Here is a 20,044-nt window from a genome sequence, read left to right as displayed (position 1 = left end):
AAGTGTTTTTAGAGAATGCTATAAAATAATAAATGTTTCAGGTCGAAGGTTTCAAAATCTTGCACAAACACAAAATTTAAGATTTTTGGTTACCTATGAAGGAGAACACAGTAGACTAAATGCTTCATGAACTATTAAGATAGGTTGTTTGTTCTTAACATTAATAAAGTATATTACTAGGTTTTGATTTGTCTTTTATATACAAAACATATATAAACACATATACATATATAAAACATATATAATACAATTTATATAAAACAAATTATATATAACACTAGAGGCCCGGTGCACGAAATTCGTGCACGGGGGGGGGGGTGAGGGGGGGGATTGTCCCTCAGCGCAACCTGCACCCTCTCCAATCTGGGACCCCTTGAGGGATGTCCGACTGCCTATATAGGCCCGATCGGGCCTAAACGGGCAGTCAGACATCCCTCTCACAATCCAGGACTGCTGGCTCCCAAATGCTCACCTGCTTGCCTTCCTGATTGCCCCTAACCACTTCTGCCTGCCAGCCTGATCACCGCCTAACCACTCCCCTGCCAGCCTGTTTGCCCCTAACTGCCTTCCCCTACAGGCCTGGTCACCCCTAACTGCCCTCCCCTGCAGGCCTGGTACACCCCAACTGCTCTCCCCTGCAGGCCTGGGTCCCCCCCAACTGCCCTTCCCTGCAGAACCAGTCACCCCCAACTTCCCTCCTCAGCAGGCTTGATCGCCCCCAACTGCCCTCCCTTGCAGGCCTGGTCCCTCCCAACTGCCCTCCCCTGCTGGCCTGATCGCCCACAACTGCCCTCCCTTGCAGGCCTGGTTCCTCCCAACTGCCCTCACCTGCTGGCCACCTTGTGGTGGCCATCTTGTGTCCACATGGGGGCAGGATCTTTGACCACATGGGGGCAGCCATCTTGTGTGTTGGAGTGATGGTCAATCTGCATATTACTCTTTTATTAGATAGGATAGAGGCCTGGTGCATGGGTGGGAGCCAGCTGGTTTACTCTGAAGGGTGTCCCAGATCAGGGAGGGGGTTCCCTTGGGGTGTGGGGCAACCTGGGCGAGGGGCCTGTGGTGGTTTACAGGCTGGCCACGCCCCCCAGCGACCCAAGCAGAGGCCCTGGGATCTGGGATTTATTTATCTTCTACAATTGAAACTTTGTAGCCTGGAGTGGAGCCAAACCTTCTGCTCGCTCCGTGGCTGCTGCCATTTCTGTTGGGATTTATCTCTCTTCTATAATTGAAACTTTGTAGCCTTAAGCGGAGGCCAAAGCAGGCCAGGGCTGCAGAAGCTTGGCTTCCTCCATCGCCACAGGCAACCCTAGCCTCCTGCTCTCTCCAGCTACATGCTGCCGCCATTTCTGTTGAGATTTATTTATCCTCTATAATTGAAACTTCGTAGCATTGAGTGGAGGCCTGGGCCAGCAAGGGCAGGCGGAAAGCTTGGCTTCCTCCATTGCCAGGGAAACCCAAGCCTCCCTCCTACTCTCTGTGGCTACAGCCATCTTGGTTGGGTTTATTTGCATATCCCCTCCTGATTGGCTGGTGGGCGTGGCTGGTGGGCGTGGTTTGTGGTATAGCGGAGGTATGGTCAATTTGCATATTACTCTTTTATTAGATAGGATAGTTTTTATTCCTCCTTTTCCTTTGGATGTTAGCATGCTAGTTATTGCCTGCTATTGCTAAAAAAAAAAAAGCCAATAGTAAGTTTATAACTGTTACAAACCCCCAGTGAATTACATGAAGTGAAATTCTAATGCCTGTAAATGAATTCTAGAAATAAACTTTTCCTTAGACTCTCACTAGTAGTTCTCAGCACTGACCCAACACCCATTGGAAAATCAGTTATTCCCAGAAACAGGACCTTTAGTGATATTAATCCAAAAAGTTAACTGAATAAAGAACATCTCATCATTTACTTAGGCCAAACTATACCATTTATTCCTCTTAGAAAGGTTTAAAATGGAAGTATGCTTTATTGGCATGGATCACATAACTATTTTAGGGTCTCTGAAATGTTATTGAGGATCTACAATTTGCTAAAACTTAAAAGAAGACTGACTATATGGACCTGGCCTTTAGCATCCAATAAACTTTGTTTCCAATTAAAAAGAAAAACACTAATAATCTAGAATACTTGTCTTTGAAGAACAAGAAACACCATAAAACAGTAAATCATAATTCTCAAAATAATAATGACCCAGAAGAGTGGTTATTCTACAAATGTCACCCTTATGGGAAATTATTTTAGGATATCAACACATTTCTGTTACACTGGTCCTGGCTTACACATAAAAAACACTAAATAAATGGTTGACACAGACCATAACAGTCTAAACTCTCTCTACCATTCTCCACTTCCCAGTCAGAGAAAAAATCAACCCAGGTTCAAACAGGATTAGAGGAATTCAGAAGCTAACTTGAATAAAGGGATTTGGGATACTTGTATATGTTGGTAGCAATGTCCTTTCATTTTAAGCTATAGTAGGCACTGATTATACATAGTTCTGCTTTCCTTGGCTTCAGTTACCCACAGTCAGCATAATCAGAAAATATTAAATGGAAAATTCAGAAATAAACAATTCATATGTTTTAAATGGTGTGCTGTCCTGAGTAGTGTAATGAAATCTTGTGCTGTCTCACACTATCCAGCCTAGGACATGAATCCGACCTTTGTCCAGCATCTTCCACACTATACACACTACCCACCCTTTAGTCACTTAGTAGCCACCTCAGTTATCAGATCAACTATCATGGTATCACAGAATTTCTGTTCAACTGACCCTTATCCTAATATATAAAAAGCCAGGGGCCGTCATGATTGAAACAACGGGACAGGGACAGATGACCAAACACAGGCTGCGTGGGCGACCAGGCCAAAGGGGAGGGGGGGCAGTTGAGTGACCAGGCTGGCAGGGGGCAGTTGAGGGCAACCAGGCCGGCAGGGGGGGGGGCAGTGAGTGGTGAACAGGCTGGCAGGGGGGGGGGGCATTTTGGGGCAACCAGGCCAGTGGGGGGGGGGGCGGACAGTAAGGGGCGACAAGGCTGGTGTGGGGGGGCAGTTGGGGGTGACTAGGCTGGCGGGGGAGCAGTTGGGGGCGACCAGGCTGGCCTAAACTGGCAGTCAAACATCCACTGAGGGGTCCTGTATTAGAGAGGGTGCAGGCTGGGCTGAGGGGACCCGTGCACTAATTTCGTGCACCAGGCCTCTAGTTTTACTTAATAATGGCCCTAAAGTGCAAGAGTAGTGATGCTGGCAATTCAAATATGCCAAAGGGAAGTCACACAGAGCTTCCTTTAAGTGAAAAGGTATGTATGGATTAAAAAAAAAAAAAAAAGTGTATATTTAGGGTTCAGTACTATCCGTGGTTTCAGATATCCACCGGGGGTCTTGGAATGTATCCCTTGTTGATAAGGAATAAGGAAAAACGGAACTACTGCATTATCAACTCATACTCAGAAATAAGAGAACAATGACCAGTAACATCCCCACCTTGGACAGGAATAATGACAATATTAATTATTATTACAGCTATTATTTATTATATAGTTACAATATTTTTAGCACTATGCTAACATTTATTAAATGTTATATATAATATATATCAACTCTGATTCCTTATAACACTATCAATAGGTTTTAGTATTATTCTCATTTTAGAGATAAGAACATAAAGAAATATAGAGGTTTACCATGTATCTCATTTAATCCTCATAAAACCCCTATTAGGTAAGTATTATCTGTAGTACTTTTGTAATTACTAAGGTTTAGAGAATAAGTAACATGCCTACTCACATAGCTAAAAGGTGATAGAGCTGGGACTCAAATCACTACTATACTAAGTTAAATAGTGACTGATAGTACTGCTCTATTACCAATGATTAACATCCATGCTACTGGAAACTCTTCAGGGTCTCAAAGTTATATCCCCTATCCTTTTTTAATACAGACTTTAGCAAAGATATCCTATATAATAAAGAGGTAATATGCAAATTGACCATCATCCCAACACACAAGATGGCCACCCCCATGTGGATACAAGATGGCTGCCACAAGATGGCCAGCAGGGAGGGCAGTTGTGGGCGATCAGGCCAGCAGGGGAGGGCAGTTGGGAGAGACCAGGCCTGCAGGGGAGGACAGCTGGGGTGGTCCAGGCCTGCAGGGGAGGGCAGTTAGGGGCGATCAGGCCTGCAGGGGAGAACAGTTGGGTGGGACCCAGGCCTGCAGGCGAGGGCAGTTGGAGCAACCAGGCTGGCAGGGGAGGGCAGTAGGGAGGGACAAGGCCTGCAGGGGAGGGCAGTTGGAGGGACCAGGCCAGCAGGGGAGGGCAAGTTAGGGGTGACCAGGCCAGCAGGGGAGGGTAGTTAGGGGCAACCAGGCTGGCAAGAGAGGGAAGTTAGGGGTGACCAGGCCAGCAGGGGAGGGCAGTTGGGGGTGACCAGGCCTGCAGGGGAGGGCAGTTAGGGGCAATTGGGCCAACAGGGGAGTAATTAGGAGTCGATCAGGCTGGCAGGGGAGTGGTTAGGGGTTGATAAGGCTGGCAGGCAGAAGCAGTTAGGAGCAATCAGGCAGGCAAGCAGATGAGTGGTTGGGAGCTAGCAGTCCTGGATTGTGAGAGGGATGTCTGACTGCCTGTTTAGGCCTGTGGGATCAGGCCTCAACAGGCAGTCGGACATCCCTCGAGGGGTCCCAGATTGGAGAGGGTGCAGGCTGGACTGAGGGACACACCACCCCTGTGCACAAATTTCATGCTCCGGGCCTCTAGTGTATATATAACTGGTCTGGTCTGTGATCAAACTATTCAGTTAAGATTAACAATATGAACTAAAGGAAGACAAGAAAATGACTGCTATTCAAGCTAATTATTTCTAAGGTCAATTATAGCTAACAATAAATAGTTTTTTAATATACCTTCTGATCACTCTTTTATCAATGTATTTGTATTGCAACAATTCCACACAAAGCGAACATCTCCATTTTAGGGGGTTCCACGTTCCAGTTATAAATTTCACTAACAGACATAACTTTAAAAAATTTTCAATCTGGTATAATTTCACGTTAATTTTATTAAAAGTGAATATCAATTTTATTCAAATCCATAAGGTGTTTGCATTATTAAGCAAACTTTGATTACCAACTACAAGAATCCTAATATAAAACCATGGATGCGTCACATCCACAATGACCAGAGGCTCAACTTTGTCAGGCTGTGCATGCAGCAAGCGAGTGGGCTGAATTGCTGACCTTTCAGAGAGAGAGAGGCAGGGCTGATCAGCAGTGGCAGTGGCTGCTGGTGAGGCCAGGAGAGAGAAGCAGGGTGATCAGACAAGCCTCTCTCTCTCGCCAGCAGCCAAGCCTCTCTCTCTCTCTCTCTCTCTCTCTCTCTCTCTCTCTCTCTCTCTCCCTCCCTCCTTCCCTCCCTCCCCCAGAGGTCAGCAGTTCAGCTGCTCGCCAGCAGCCTGGGGTGGCTGCTGATCAGCCCCGCCTCTATGATCAGGCCCCGTGATAGGCCCGGATATGCTGACTGGCACAGAAACCAACCAATCAGAACCAAATCTGGGTGAATTGCAAGGAGCCAATGGCTGCCTAGGAGGTGGAGCTTTTGATGCTGACTGGCATAGAAACTGACCAATCAGACCCAAATCTGGGTGAATTGCAAGGAGCCAATGGCTGCCTAGGAGGTGGAGCTTTTGACGCTGACTGGCATAGAAAACGGCCAATGAGAACCTAATCTGGGTGAACTGCAAAGGCAGAACCTAAGTTGGGGGCTGAGGAGGGGTTTTAAGGGAAACAGCTATTCTGTGTAAGGTGTAAGAAAGTGATTCAATTTTTTAATGATCCGTTTGGCAGTATAGTGCATATGGCTGTCTATCAGTCCAGATATAGGATTATGTGTTTTTGTCTGCCAAGAGCATCTCCTCCTGCTGAAAAAGGCTTCCCACCACCCACCCACCCCCACCGCCATTTAAGCAATCCTATCCTATATAATCCATCTACTACTAAAAGGGTAATATGCTAATTAGACCAGGTTGACCGGCCATCTTCCAAATGTCTGACTTCCTTCCGGACAAAGCCATGGTGGTGGGGGCCGAAGCAGAGGCTGTTAAGGGCGATCAGGCTGGCAGGGGAGGGCAGTTGGGGGCGAGATCAGGCCGGCAGGGTAGGGCACTTAGGAGCGATCAGGCAGGCAGGCAGGTAGGCGAGTGGTTAGGAGCCAGCCATCCCAGATTGTGAGAGGATATCCCAGATTGGAGAGGGTGCAGGGAGGGCTGAGGAACCCCCTCCATGCACAAATTTTGTGCACCGGGCCTCCAGTATCTACTATATTTCTCAAGTTAAGCAACACAATCTAAAAATTGAAAATGTATACATCAAATAAAATCAGCACCTAAAGTGTCTTTAAATTTTTTTTAAAGAATAGTTTATTGATTTTTAGAGAGAAGGAGAGAGAGAAACATCAATGTGAAAGTGCAACATCGATCGACTGCCTCTTGCACACCCCCTACCAGGGGAATGAAGCCCATAACCAGAGCATGTGCCCTTGACTGAGAGTAAAACCAGCTACCTCCTGGTACACAGGACAATACCCAACCGAGCCACACTGACCACAGTTTAGGTCCTGAAATTTACTTAAATCATGTACCTCTGCTTATAATAATTTGGAGCAAATCAAATATATAGGATAATTGCTTGAAGTCAAATAGAAAATCATGTACAAGCAAAATTATCACTAATAGATAATGTTTCAATGAACTATGCTAAAAAAAATGTACTCAGACAAAAATCCAAAGGAAATATGTCCTTGTATTCAAATGTTTAAATTATTCCAAATATAAGAACTCTTACCTCTTTAATATTCAGGGGTCTTCCGCTAAGATCATATTTGTTCATGGTTTCTAGTGCTTTCTTTACAAATTCTTCATCTTTAAATTCAACCACACTTAATTGAGAAAAAATTGGGGGGAAATTTTTATGTACTAAGGTTATTTTTTTTTACAATCAGAAGTTTAAATTTGACTTAAGATACTTAAAAAAAATTCTTACCCACAACCCTATATCCAGGTAGATTTGTCAATATATGCAAAAGAGAAAAAGTTTTATCAGTAGACGAAGTTAATGGTAGGTCTAACATGTAAGTCATTGAAAGCAATCAGTTAATAGTCACTTTTTTCTTTTATACCTCCAGAACATAAAAGGCAGTGACCACAATTTTTCTATAATTTTAAACATGTCTATTTAAGATAGTAGGATCTAGCGTAATAAGCTTAGAGCACATTTTAGATGACTCTTCTTTATGTTTAAACTAATATAATGTAATTGCACAAATTCAATCGAAAGTAATTCAAACAAATAATTGAAGACTCCAATATACCTGTCCTTACATAGTTACAAATATTTTTAAAAGCTATATTGTACACAAATAGTTTTAAAGGTATATTTTTCGATTTTATAAAAATGTCAAAATAGAAAATATTAATCTCACTTTTAACAAAGTTCTCAAACTGGCTGCATACAATTTAATAGCATCTAGTCTCAAGAATGCAAAAAAAAGTCACCTATGTTAAAGAAACAAATTTGTAGTATCATTTTTTAAAATAATTCCTTGTCATTATTACTGTTCAAAGTGACAATGGATGTAATGACAAAGTTTTTGTTTCATGCACCCAATTGTTTTTTGCTGATAAAATTAAATACTGTTAAGAGCTTTCCATTCTTCAGCATATTCTTTTCTTGCTGCTAAAAATCAAAATTGACTATCACCCAATCCCTTCTATGTCAATTTAAATCATCAATGTCATCAATACCAATTGGTCAGAGCACTGCCTCTTATGTAGTCCTGTAGGCTACCAAATTAGGTTTTTTCAATATAAATTCCAAACATACATTCTGAATCAGCACCTTTAAGTTATAGGCCTCTCATAGGACTTTTAGGAAATATTATCAATTCAGTGACTTTTAAAATATCCTTGAAGACAACAAAACACAACAAAAAAAAATCCTATATTAAAATCTATTGTCTAAGAAGAAGCATTACCTTAGAGCATTAAAAAAGTGAATGCCCTTTATGAGCATTTACAAAACCCATCCCTTCCAGGCAGCTAGCTTGATTTGTATAAGTGTCAGACTTGCTAGTATAAAGCCTCAAATCTTGCATAATAAAGTAAAACAAAATGAAACTTAAGTTTCCAAAAAACTGGTACAAGTATTATACAAAAAGTAAACTGCTGAGGAACTTTTAAACCTCAAGCAGATTACTGCCCACAGCACTTACCCTTGATTTTCCTTCCGCATCCTTAAAGAGCTCCACGTATGTAACCTCACCAACTACATAAGACATACAAAAGGAAGATACCAAGAAACAATACATTTAAACACCAGTATCTTGCTTTACTGCACACCTGTGCACAACTCTACAGAAAAGCACCTATTATTCACCAACAATCAAAACCAGACCAACATACCTCCTGTCAATGGCTCTGTAAATTTAACTAATTTTCAGAAATGTACATCATCCACATTCTCTAAAAAAGCTAACAACCATATTAACCTAATTCATACTACAGATCATATTTTGGCCAGCATGATATAGTTGGTGAACAAATGCACATATACATACAAATGGTCCCTTCGCCTATCATATTAAAACATCAACATTAGCACTTTTCAAATAACTTTAGCCGCCTACACACAACAGCTGTTTTAAGGTGACTTCCTACCTGAATGTCTTCAATCATGTTTGCCATCAAACTAAATTTACAAGTCATGCTTCACAGCAAGCCACACACTTTCTAAATAAAGTCAATGAATAAAACCAATCAAATAGTTGTCACCTTACAACAGATACACCAATGCAATTTTTTTTTAGTTTATTAGAGGAGATCAGCCTCAAAGCCAAGTACATAGTTTGCAGGACTGTTGAAACTCAAATTTTCAAGAGATAACAAAACTAACTTTTACAAGATCAAGTATTAAAATTATTTTCCCCCAAAACCAACCATGTATATAAAATGTAGGTTTTCAGGTTATTCTGAAAACAAAACTGCAACAGCAGTAACGCAATTTTTAAATTGAACTGCAGAGACAGCATCATCGCATTCATGACAATGCAAACAAAATGAATTCCACAGCCAGATTCCAGACTCCACCAAGATAATAACAAAGCAGCTTTTGGGAAAAAATTATCAAACCTTATTATTCATACTTTAACAGGTAAATGTATTGCTTAACTAATGCAATAGCCCTTTAAAAATCTATAAAAACTTCAACTAAACAAAGCAATCACTTTAACAAAGTTCTTGGTGGCATGCATATGCTGGCTCACTACTATCCTGCTAAAATAACAAAAAGAAAAAAACTTTATTAATCCATACTACCTTGTAATGAAATTGTGTCATGTGAAAGAAGAGGAAATGATTAATTCATGTGTCAAGAAATAAACAAAAATCAATTATTTGAGTCTGTGTGGCTCAGAGGTATAAAAAAAAGTTTGCTTAGTTCCCTCCCCCTTCAATGTGGTTATTCAACAGTGGGTTTATCATAGATGTTTACCTTTTTCTCTCATGAGATCTTTAATAGCTTGCCATTTCATGTCATATGGGATGTTGCTAATGAAAACTCTGTTACGATTTGGACCCTTCTTCTCTCCAGTGCCTGAATTCTTGTCTTTTGAATAAGGATGAAATCTATGGGCCTTCTTATTTCCTGTAGATTTTTCCTTTAATTCAGATTTCTCTTCTTTCACTGATTCATCATTCTCCCTATGAATTAAAAACAAAACAAAATGGAAGTCTATATTAAATATTCAATATTTATCACTTCACTTCACAATACTATCCACTAAGTTAGATCTCAGCAAAGCAGCTGGAGAATCAGACTGCGCGCTTTGAAATTACCCAATGTCATCTCTCAAAGCAAGGATTTGGGCATATTACCAAAATTCTCATTTCACAATCCTTTTTTTCTATATTATATAGCTGCAGAATCAAAAAAATCACCAGTTTTCCTCATCATAATGCATAATAAAATGTTATGAGGGGGAAATGCCTGATTTTATTCTTACAGTATGTAAAACTGCCACCTTTAATGGAGAATTAACTTTCTGGGCCTTATTCAGAACTCTAAAAAATTATTTTACAGAATGATACCTTAAAAATTTTCATCTCTTAAAGGTTAACAGTTTCTTCCCAGAACTTTTCTCCTCCATTGATGAAAAATATAGTTAAAAAACATAGGTATATCTACATATCTGTACATGTATATACTTCCATATGACTCAAAATTTTTTCTATTTTCAGTTTAATCAACATAGAAAACTGATAAGTTATCCTAATATTTTCATGCTCAACATTTTCTGTGTTTTAACCTATAAACTAGGATTGGGCACATTATAGAATCATGTCATTTTTATTAGTATTATCTGTAATAGAGGGATGAAGTGGAGGAAGGGAGCAGTACTTAAATACAACACCAACCAGAATTCTATAAAACTACCTTTTAATGAGGCCCTAACTCAAAAGTTATTTAATTTATAAAACTGTAATCACAAGTCAACTATGTGATGCTATCCATCAACCATTTTTAGATATAAGTATTCACTTAAAGTAAATCCTATAGATAAAAATTTAAATAGATTTTTAAAATGCAGTTTACTTTTCAAAATATTTTTTACAGAAATAACAGATTTATTTTAAATCACTAATTACACTAGTGAATTTAAAATTAACTAAAACTTTGATTTTAAAGCAATTTTTCATAAACATCTATATATATAGAAAGCCAGTGAACAGAATGCCAGAACAACCAGAACGACCAGTTGCTATGACACCCACTGCAGCCAGCGAACTGGTCCAATTGGGGGGTGGGGCCGGCCAACCAACCTCCCATAGCCCTTCCACCGGCAGCTGACCCCTTATCAGCTTCTCCCACCCACAGCCCCTCCCCACAGCCGGCCCTGCCCCCAATCAGCCCCCCCATCTTGGGCAGGGCCCACCAGCCAATTGCCTGCAGCCCCTCCTCCCAGCTGGCCCAGCCCCAATCCGCCCCAATTGGGGCTGGGCAACTGGACCCCACCCATGCACGAATTTGTGCACTGGGCCTCTAGTATATTAATAAAAATCTCTGGGAATGGCATCCAGGAATCTACATTTTTTAAAACTTTATGGATAATTCGATAACCAATCAGGCTTCATAATCCAGGGTCTAAATTATCTTCTAAGCCAAGCAATTGTGGAAACATATACATTGCAGTGCTCCACACACACTAGAATCTTGTTCCATGATATATAGAACTTTTCACACACCACTTTTCTGAGCAAGAAAAAAACACAGCCATACATATGATTTATAAAACTCGACAAAAACAAAAACTATCTGTGTTGTTATCAGCAGCATCTAGCATTGGTGACTGCATATAACATGTGCTCAATAAATGTTAATTCTTAAATGAGCGAACAGTCAAATGGTGCTGTTAGCTCTTAATTTTAGCAGTTTTTCTGCTAAAATTAAGAGACATTAGGACCACATTTGCTTTGCCACTTTTTCAGACCTTGAAAGGGACACCTTCACTGTCAAACATCTTCCCTCATCAGAAATGGCACAGCTTGGAAAGGATCATCTCACCTGTCCAACTCTAGCAAACTACCAAAAATGGCAACTGCTCATCTATATGCATAATTAAGACTACCTATGGAAGGCAGATTAGTTTAGAGCCAAAGGCATGGTCTGATGAAGAAATTAAGGTACAAGTACTCAATTTCTGAACTCTTTCTATGTCCTAAATACATTATGGAAGACATAGTAAAAGTATATGTAAAATCTCTTAGGAAAACAATGCTATAAGATATCAAATCACTGGCACTATATCCAGAAGTTCATGTAATAATTCCCAAACTATTCCTTTAGACCAGTGGTTCTCAACCTTTCTAATGCCGCGACCCTTTAATACAGTTCCTCATGTTGCGGTGACCCCCAACCATAAAATTATTTTCGTTGCTACTTCATAACTGTAATTTTGCTACTGTTATGAATCGTAATGTAAATATCTGTGTTTTCCGATGGTCTTAGGCGACCCTGCTAGTGGTTCTCAACCTGTGGGTCATGGCCCACAGGTTGAGAACCACTGCTATAGAGCCTAAGACCATCGGAAAACACAGATATTTACATTACGATTCATAACAGTAGCAAAATTACAGTTATGAAGTAGCAACGAAAATAATTTTATGGTTGGGGGTCACCGCAACATGAGGAACTGTATTAAAGGGTCGCGACATTAGAAAGGTTGAGAACCACAGTGTTAGACAAACCTTCCTCTTAATGTACTTGAAATACTGATGGTGACTATTCTTTTTCTTTTTAATTTTCATTGAATTTATTGGGGTGATATTGGTTCATTAAGTTATACAGGTTTCAAGTGTACAATTCTGTAATACATCATCTGTACATTGTACCGTGTATTCACCATCCAAAGTAAGTCTCTTTCCATCACCATTTATCCCCCCTTTACCCTCTTCTACCTCCCCCCATCCCCTCTCACTCTGGTAATCACCATACTGTTGTACAGACTATGACTATTTTAAGTCACAAAAATGTTATCTACTCTTACGATTGAATTATGCCTACGCAAATGATAACATAAATTTTTGAAAAAAAATCAATAATGAACACCAAACAAGAAAACATAGTTTTAATATGATTTTAAAAACATAAAGCTATAGCATGAGATCCAAAATTAAGCCCAGTTCCATTCTTATAATATGATTTTAAAAAATACTATTCTACTTCAACTATTTCACTCTTCTCCAATGCTTAATATTTTATACTAGTACCCTAATATAACTCTCAATTTCCACATACTTAATCAACCTTGAATAACGAGTAGTTACAACAATACTATTTTTCCTCCTGATATTCACTTAAGAAAACGAAAGCTAGGATACTATTTGGCACAAAGAAAAAGACGACTACACCTAGGAAAACATCTTTAATTTCTTTTCAAAGGTTGTGAACATGCCCACTAAGTCCTCTGTATATGAGTTTCATGATCATAAAAGTTCACTTCTACATTTCTTAAATAAATATTTATTGGGTCTTTTTAATCATAATTCCTTGGGGATAAAAGATGAGTAAGACATAGTGGTCTCCATCCTGTGACTATGGATTAACCTCAGCAAAAGTCATTTCAATCTCGATAACAAGAGGCACTGTGTTCAATTCTAAGCAATATATATTTTAAGATAATATTTGGTAATTTTTATCATCTCTATGAATTCTTATCATTAAAAATATATGGAAATCAATTGAAGTTTATGCATTGAGTATTAACTACTCCTGTTGGTTCATAGGATCCAAAAAATGGTTGTTAGATTGCTAGTTATTCAGTGTGAGTAGGTCACCCATGCTGGACCATTATATATTTTTATGGAATAGAGTAGACAGTACAAGAAACCCCAGAAAGTAAACTGACCTCTTCACTCAACTTCTTGGAAGAGAAGATAGCAGAGGAATGAATAATAAGTAATATGCAAAGGATCTGCATTTGAATTTACTAGTAACATTTCTTCACCTTGCATTTTCTTTTTCCAATTAGAAGTTAAAGAGATTCTTTTTCCACCTCTCTCCTCTCCTAACTAAACCACAGTGAGACTTTAAAAGGGATTAAAGACTTTTGGATCTGATGGAAGTTTAGATACCAGCTTTTCCTGTTGTGGAAACATATACACTGAAGGGCTCCACACACACTAGAATCTTGTTCCATGATATATAAAACTTTTCATATCCAAGTAAAGTAGGACTTCTCTCTGTAATCCACAGCTATCCTTTTTGTTCAAGAGAAAAGGGTGGCAAGACCCATGTTTAGATGTTTTTAGAAAGCACATTTTAAGTGTATCATTTCACTGGTTTTCATTCATATTTATGATGCCAAATCCCGGAAAGCCCACATTTTGGTAAGCATGCAAGGAAGAGCTTCAGTCACTTTTGGTTCCTCAGTTACTGAGGTGCACCCACATCCCTTCGCTTATACCTTCACCTTTATTCTGGCTAAAGATACTGCCTTATCCTATTCAAGCCAAATTGAGAGCAAGAGTGCCCTAACCAACCTTATGTGCAATCAACCCTTAAACAAACTGGTCCCGATTTACTACACTGGTTCAAACATTCTTATACAAAACAGAAGAAAGAACATGCCCCTGATCTATTGTAGTATCAGCATATGTTCACTGCTTTCTACTCTGAATAACTGAGAGAAGGAAAATAATGTTTTCACTAAAAAACAACATACTTTCAACTTCAGGTTTAAAGAGTTGGGCATACACAAATAAGTGCCTGACTTCACACACCCTCTTATAACAAGAACAAAGGGGGGTGGTAATAACATTTCCTTATAGTCACCAGAAATTATGATGCATTCGCATCAACTACATTCTTTATAGGTTCTAGTGACAGGTGCGATCTTCAAAGTAGTGGATTTCCTCCAATTAAGAAAATATTGCTATACCATTTTACCAAATTATGAACCTGCCATCACACACTGTTTTAAAAAAAATAGCCTGCAGGGGTTGACACACATTTGAGGAGCGGGAAGGGCGAGCAAGGCACATTTTTCCCCCTTTTAAAGTACCTCTTCCAATTCTAGGGTAACACAATGGATTCGGTCTAACAGCGCATTATTCAACTTCCTCTGGGTATCTATCCGTTCAGAAATTAGTCTTTACTTTGAAAAACAACAGAACAACTGAATGCATAAAGCTCAGCACGAGGCCCGGAGGTCGGGGAGATTCCTCTGAAGCGCGTCCCCGGGCCGGGAGGAAATGTCGATGATGTCATCCCTAGATACTCCCTAGTGATGAACACTAACTGCTGGCCTTTAAAAGCCGGACGTTTCCCAGGAACCGTGGCGGCCGCAGAGCTCTGCTCAAAGGTCCCCTGGCCGAGTCAGGGGAGAGGGGTGAGCCGTGACCTCCGGCTGCAAGTGGGAAGGGCCCCGGGCCCCCGCACCCCGCGCGCCGGGCCGAGGCGGGCGGCCGGGCCTGGGAGCGGCCCGGTTGCACCTGCTCCTCCGGGGCCGCTCCCCGCGAGACCCAGCCCGGCCAGCCCCGGCCCCAGGCCGACCTGCGCCCCCACCTCGCCCCGTCCCCCGAGGAAAAGACAATACATTTTAACGCCGTTGGCGCTGCTGCTGCTGAGCTGAGGCTGCTTCTCCGTCTCCGGCGGGTGCGGTTCTCGCCGCGGCTCTGCGGGCGGCTCCGCGGGCTGCTGCTGCGGGCTGTCGTGGCCGGCGGCGCCGGGCACCTCGGCCTTGTCCGCGTCCGCCATCCCGCCGCCGCTGCTCCGCCGGCGCTGCGAGGCTCCGAGCGTGACAATGGCGGCGGCCGGGGGCGCGGTAACGGATCCCGATTTGAAAAGGCCCCGAGCGCCCAGTTGCCCGGATCTCGCGAGAACCAGTCGGGGCCCGGCAATGGGGAGGTTGTGTGGGGGTGGGGGGTGGGAGTGCGGTGGGGGAAGGGCAGGGTTGCAGTGGCCGGTGGGGGAAGGGCAGGGATGCGGTGGCCGGGGGACCCGCCCTCGCTGCAGCCGGCCCTGCTCCTGGCGGAAGGGCGGGACTGGTCCAGAGCGCCAGGTGGGGTCAGGCTCTGCCCCCTCGCCAGCCTGTCGCTCGCTCGCTGGGCACCCAATGGGGGTCTTTGCTTACTGGTCGGCTCAGGGTGTTAGAAACCTCAGGAGCTCTGTTCCATTCAGACTATTCATTTCAGGTAGGAGCAGTTTAAATGAGAGAAGCACACACCACTTTGCATCTTTAAAGGCGTCTGCAAATCTTCAGGCTTCCCTTAGAAAGCCTTTGAATAATGCAAATAAATCACTTGGCACTTGAATGCCTAGGCACCCTGTGGTTCAATGTAGTAATTGATGACTGGTTGCAATTCAAGAAAATGAATGGCTTTGAATTTCTTGTGAGTTCTGGTTGTTCTTGACAAAGGCTTTCCTTGGAACTCAGCTTTCAGCTTATAAAAAGAAGAGAAGTTTTTCATTTCTCTAGGAAATAATCAATGAGGAGAACTGAGGAGAACCAATAATTTTTATAAGAAATCTACTAGATTGGCTAATAATAGATATTTTGTTTTTTGGTTATGTCTTTATTATATGCTGATGGAAATTATATTTGAAGTAGTTATAGACTCTTAACCAAATTGAATTACCCTATGGAGTTTTAAAATACAGTCATGGATTTTTCCCCTAAGTATAAAAATAATCCATTAAGATTAATTCCTAACTACTAAGTACTTTAATTTCACATTGAAATAACTTTTTTCAGCTGAAAAGTTCAAAGAATTTCTCAAATATTTCTTTTCATGAAGAAGCAAACATGTATGATTTACATACTTTGCAAAATATTGCACACGTTAGTAGTAAAGTTGTAGTTAGAAACACACTCAACTATTACATAATTTCCCCCTGTTCTTTGACATTTCAATATGCAGGTTTCTGTGCTTAATCATAACATTTGATGTTATGCTAGAAGAGTTCATCTATGTCATCAAACACACAAAAATCAGAACAATTTTAATCATCAAGTACACTTGCTAAAATTCTGCTGCTTAAGGTGTTGAGATTCTTAAACACAATACACTCTATTATAGTTGCTCTATTAAATTGTTTCTTTTCAGTCAATCCTATGACTGTTTGAAGAAGGGAATGGGAGAGAGGAAGGGAGGGGGGGGAAGAGAGAGAGAGAGAGAGAGAGAGAGAGAGAGAGAGAGAGAGAGAGAGAAATAATGTACCCTAAATAGGGATGAACCCAAAAACCTGGGCATGTACCCTGACTGGGAATTGAACTGGCAACCTTTCAGTGCAAGGGACCATGCTCAACCAACTGAGCAACACCAGCCAGGATGGGAATTGGATTTTGACACAGGAAACCTGGGTTAGAATGCGGGCTCTGCCATTTTCTTCTTGAAACTCCTTGGGCAAGTCACTTAACTTTTCAGTTTTTCCACAATAAACAGGAATAGTAATACTTAGCCTTGCAGGATTAAGTATTAAAAGAAAGCACAAAGCGCCATATGAATGTAAAGTAGTGTTACAATTCCCTATCTCTCCAGGCTGGGTAGGGTTTTAGTCATAGAGAAGTCAGGTGATATTCCCAATAACTGAATTGTAAGCATTTCAAAAGATTCATTACTCTAGTTATTATTTTGCTATAGTTGAATTTAATGATGAAAACTTAATCCTGCAGTCCCGAGTATATTTTTGCAAAATCACTCAGTATATCTAATTTAATATTTTTAAGAGGCCTTTATTCTTGAAACAGAGTAGTAGGTGCATGAGGAATATAAAAAGAAGTGTGGGCCTGTTGGGCATGTTTATAAAAAGCACTATTTGAGTTCTATAATAAAGATAAAAGCAAAGTACAATTAAAAACGTATTGTGGGCTGGAAGAGGTTAATGGGGGAGGAGGACCTATGTAATACTTCCAACAATAAAGGTTTAATAAAAAAAATTATTTACAAAAACAGGAGACCAGCCTGCATGCTGTAGTGTTATAATTAAATATTCCATTAAAATATGTATCATGATTATTGAGCTTTTGACCCCCTTTTAAATTTTATGCCTAAGACAAATGCCTTACTCACTGTACCTTAGTCCTGTTTCTATAAATGCATACAGGGCAGAGGTTAATTCCTACATGGGAATCCCTGGGAGCTGCATAGAAGAGCTGGATCTTAAAAGATGAAGAGAATTGGGGGCAGCTTCTGAAGAGAAAATGATTAATCCTAACCACTCCATCTGACTGCTCTATAGATTGATCTTTTCTCCCCCTTTTGCTATTAATATTGTACTTAGCTAAATCTACAAAAAATAAAAAAGTTATTAACATTCTATTGCTACATTCTGTTTCTGTTTCTCCCTCTACTTTTTAAAATCTAATTATACATGCTGTGAAATAATTTATAATGCTTTAGTTTTTTGTCTTCTTACAGTTCCTCTTACAAATGTGACCCTTTGCAGTTGCATAAAATGTATTAATACAACTTCACATAACCACTTAGCTTTTTTCTTACAAATTGAAATGTGTGCATGTACATTGTGTGTGTGTGTAACAGGGGGAGAGAGAGAGAGAGAGAGAGAGAGAGAGAGAGAGAGAGAGAGAGAGAGAGAGTCCATTATGTATATATGGGAATTTAACCCTAAAATCCCAAAATAGTTTCAATTAATGTTTAACATGTGCATCATTTAGGAATTGTGTTCACCTGCTAGTAACAGAGACTGGAAATTAAATAATAGTGTCTGAAACAAGATAGAAGTTATTACTCTCTTGAGAAAAGTAAGTGCAGAGGAAGGTGTCTCCGAGCACATATGGTAGCTCCACCATCATCATGGACTCAGATTCTTTCCATCTTAATCTTAGACCACCCTAGTGTGAGGCCTCCCTTCTGAAGGTCACCCTCAGGCCCAAGGTGACTGCTATAGATCTAGGCATCTTGTGGGCATTGGAGTCCAGGAAAGAAAGATTGCATCCAGAATTCTCAAATACTTCCACTCGAATCAGAACGTAGTCACATGACACACCCAGCTATAGGGAAGGTTGGCAAATAACTTTTCATTTGGGCTCACTAATCAGACTTGTACTTCCAAAGAAGAGATTCTAGTGGCAACTAGAATGCGATCATCCTTTTATCTTTGCCTTTGAGGTACATATATACAATGGAATATCACTTAACCATAAAAAAGAATGAAATCTTTCCATTTCCAACAACATGATGGACCTAGAGGGTATTATGCTAAATAATATGTCAGACAAAGACAGACAAATACCATATGATTTCACTAAAAAACAAAATAAGCAAACAGGAACAAATTGATAATTGCCATATAGAAGGGAGATTAGGAGATAGGTGAAAAATGTGAAGTCATTAAAAAGTACAAGTTGCCAGTTATAAAAATAGTCACAGGGATGTAAAGTAGTGCGTAGGGAATATAGTTAATAACTATAATAACAAAAGGTAATATGCTAATTAGACTGGATGTCTTCCAGACGTCATTTCAGACGTCCTTCCTGACAAAGCCAGGGCGGGGGGAGGGGAGGAGGAAGCCGGCCAGGGTCCCGGGTACTTGCCACTTGCTGGTGGCTGGAGGAGGGAAGCCCGGGTCCCAGGTGCCAGAGGGAAGCCAGTGGTGGCAGCCGGGGTAAAAAAGGCCTACTCTTGCACAATTTATCATGCATCTAGTATTATAGTATAGGCCTCTAGTATTATAATAACTACTAGAGTACTAGAGGCCCAGTGCAGGAATTCGTACATGGGTGGGGTCTGGCTGGCCCAGCCCCAATTGGGGCGGATCAGGGCCAGGCCTGTTGGGAAGAGGAGATGGCAGGAGGTGGCCGGCTGGTGGGAGGGGCCGAGGGTGATTGGCTGGTGGGCCCCATCCCCATTTGGGGTGGGGGGTCCTATTAGGGGTGGGGCTGGCCATATAGGAGGGGCCGTGGGAAGTTGGCCAGCCATCACCTCCCCCAATTGGTGTGGGGAGCTGGCTGGGGGTGGGGCTACAGGTGGATGGGTTGGTGGGGGCTGATTAGGGGTGGGGCTGGCCATGGGGCGGGACTGTGGGCTGTGGGCTGGCTGGCCCCACCCCTGAATGGGGTAGGGGGGGCCAATTGGGGGCCAGAGGCCTGGGGGAGGAGACATGGGTGGTTGGCCAGCTAACCCTGCCCCTGATCAGAGTAGGGGGCTGATTGTGGGCAGAGCTGACTGAGGGGTGGGGCCACGGGTCGATAAGGGTGGTGAGGGTCCATCAAAGGTGGGCCAGCCAGGGGAGGGGCTGTAGGAAGTTGGTCAGCCAGCCTGCCCCCTATTGGGGTGGGGAGGGCTATCAGGGGTGGGGCTGGCCAGGGGGAGGAGCTGTGGGGGTGTTGGCAGGCTGGCCCAGGTCATTCTGGTCATTATGGCGTTCCTGTCACTGACTTTTTATATATATAGATGTATGGTGTCAGACAGGTCCTAGACTTATCAGAGTGATCACTTCCTAAGCTGTATAAATATCTGTGTTGTACACTGGAAATTA

At 41.6% G+C, this 20,044-nt stretch overlaps 1 protein-coding gene across 4 annotated transcripts in view; it reads right to left on the bottom strand.

Annotated features, from left to right (window-relative positions):
- The window catches only part of MYEF2 (myelin expression factor 2), a 41,041-nt gene extending 25,626 nt beyond the window's left edge, over positions 1–15,415 (bottom strand). For all 4 annotated transcript variants that reach the window (XM_080676643.1, XM_080676645.1, XM_080676644.1 and 1 more), the window contains exons 1-5: positions 15,141–15,415; positions 9,539–9,747; positions 8,262–8,314; positions 7,034–7,041; positions 6,836–6,929 (exon numbers count right to left, since the gene is read on the bottom strand). In XM_080676643.1, coding sequence (XP_080532769.1) covers positions 6,836–6,929; positions 7,034–7,041; positions 8,262–8,314; positions 9,539–9,747; positions 15,141–15,301 — 525 coding nt within the window. In that variant the 5' untranslated portion in view covers positions 15,302–15,415. The remainder of the gene's footprint in view (positions 1–6,835; positions 6,930–7,033; positions 7,042–8,261; positions 8,315–9,538; positions 9,748–15,140) is intronic.
- Between the last annotated feature and the right edge of the window lie 4,629 nt (positions 15,416–20,044).

Source organism: Plecotus auritus, assembly GCF_963455305.1.
Source record: "Plecotus auritus genome assembly, chromosome: 1".
Lineage (NCBI taxonomy): Eukaryota > Metazoa > Chordata > Mammalia > Chiroptera > Vespertilionidae > Plecotus > Plecotus auritus.
Note: the sequence above shows the minus strand (reverse complement) of the source record. Positions and strands in the feature narration are given on the sequence as shown.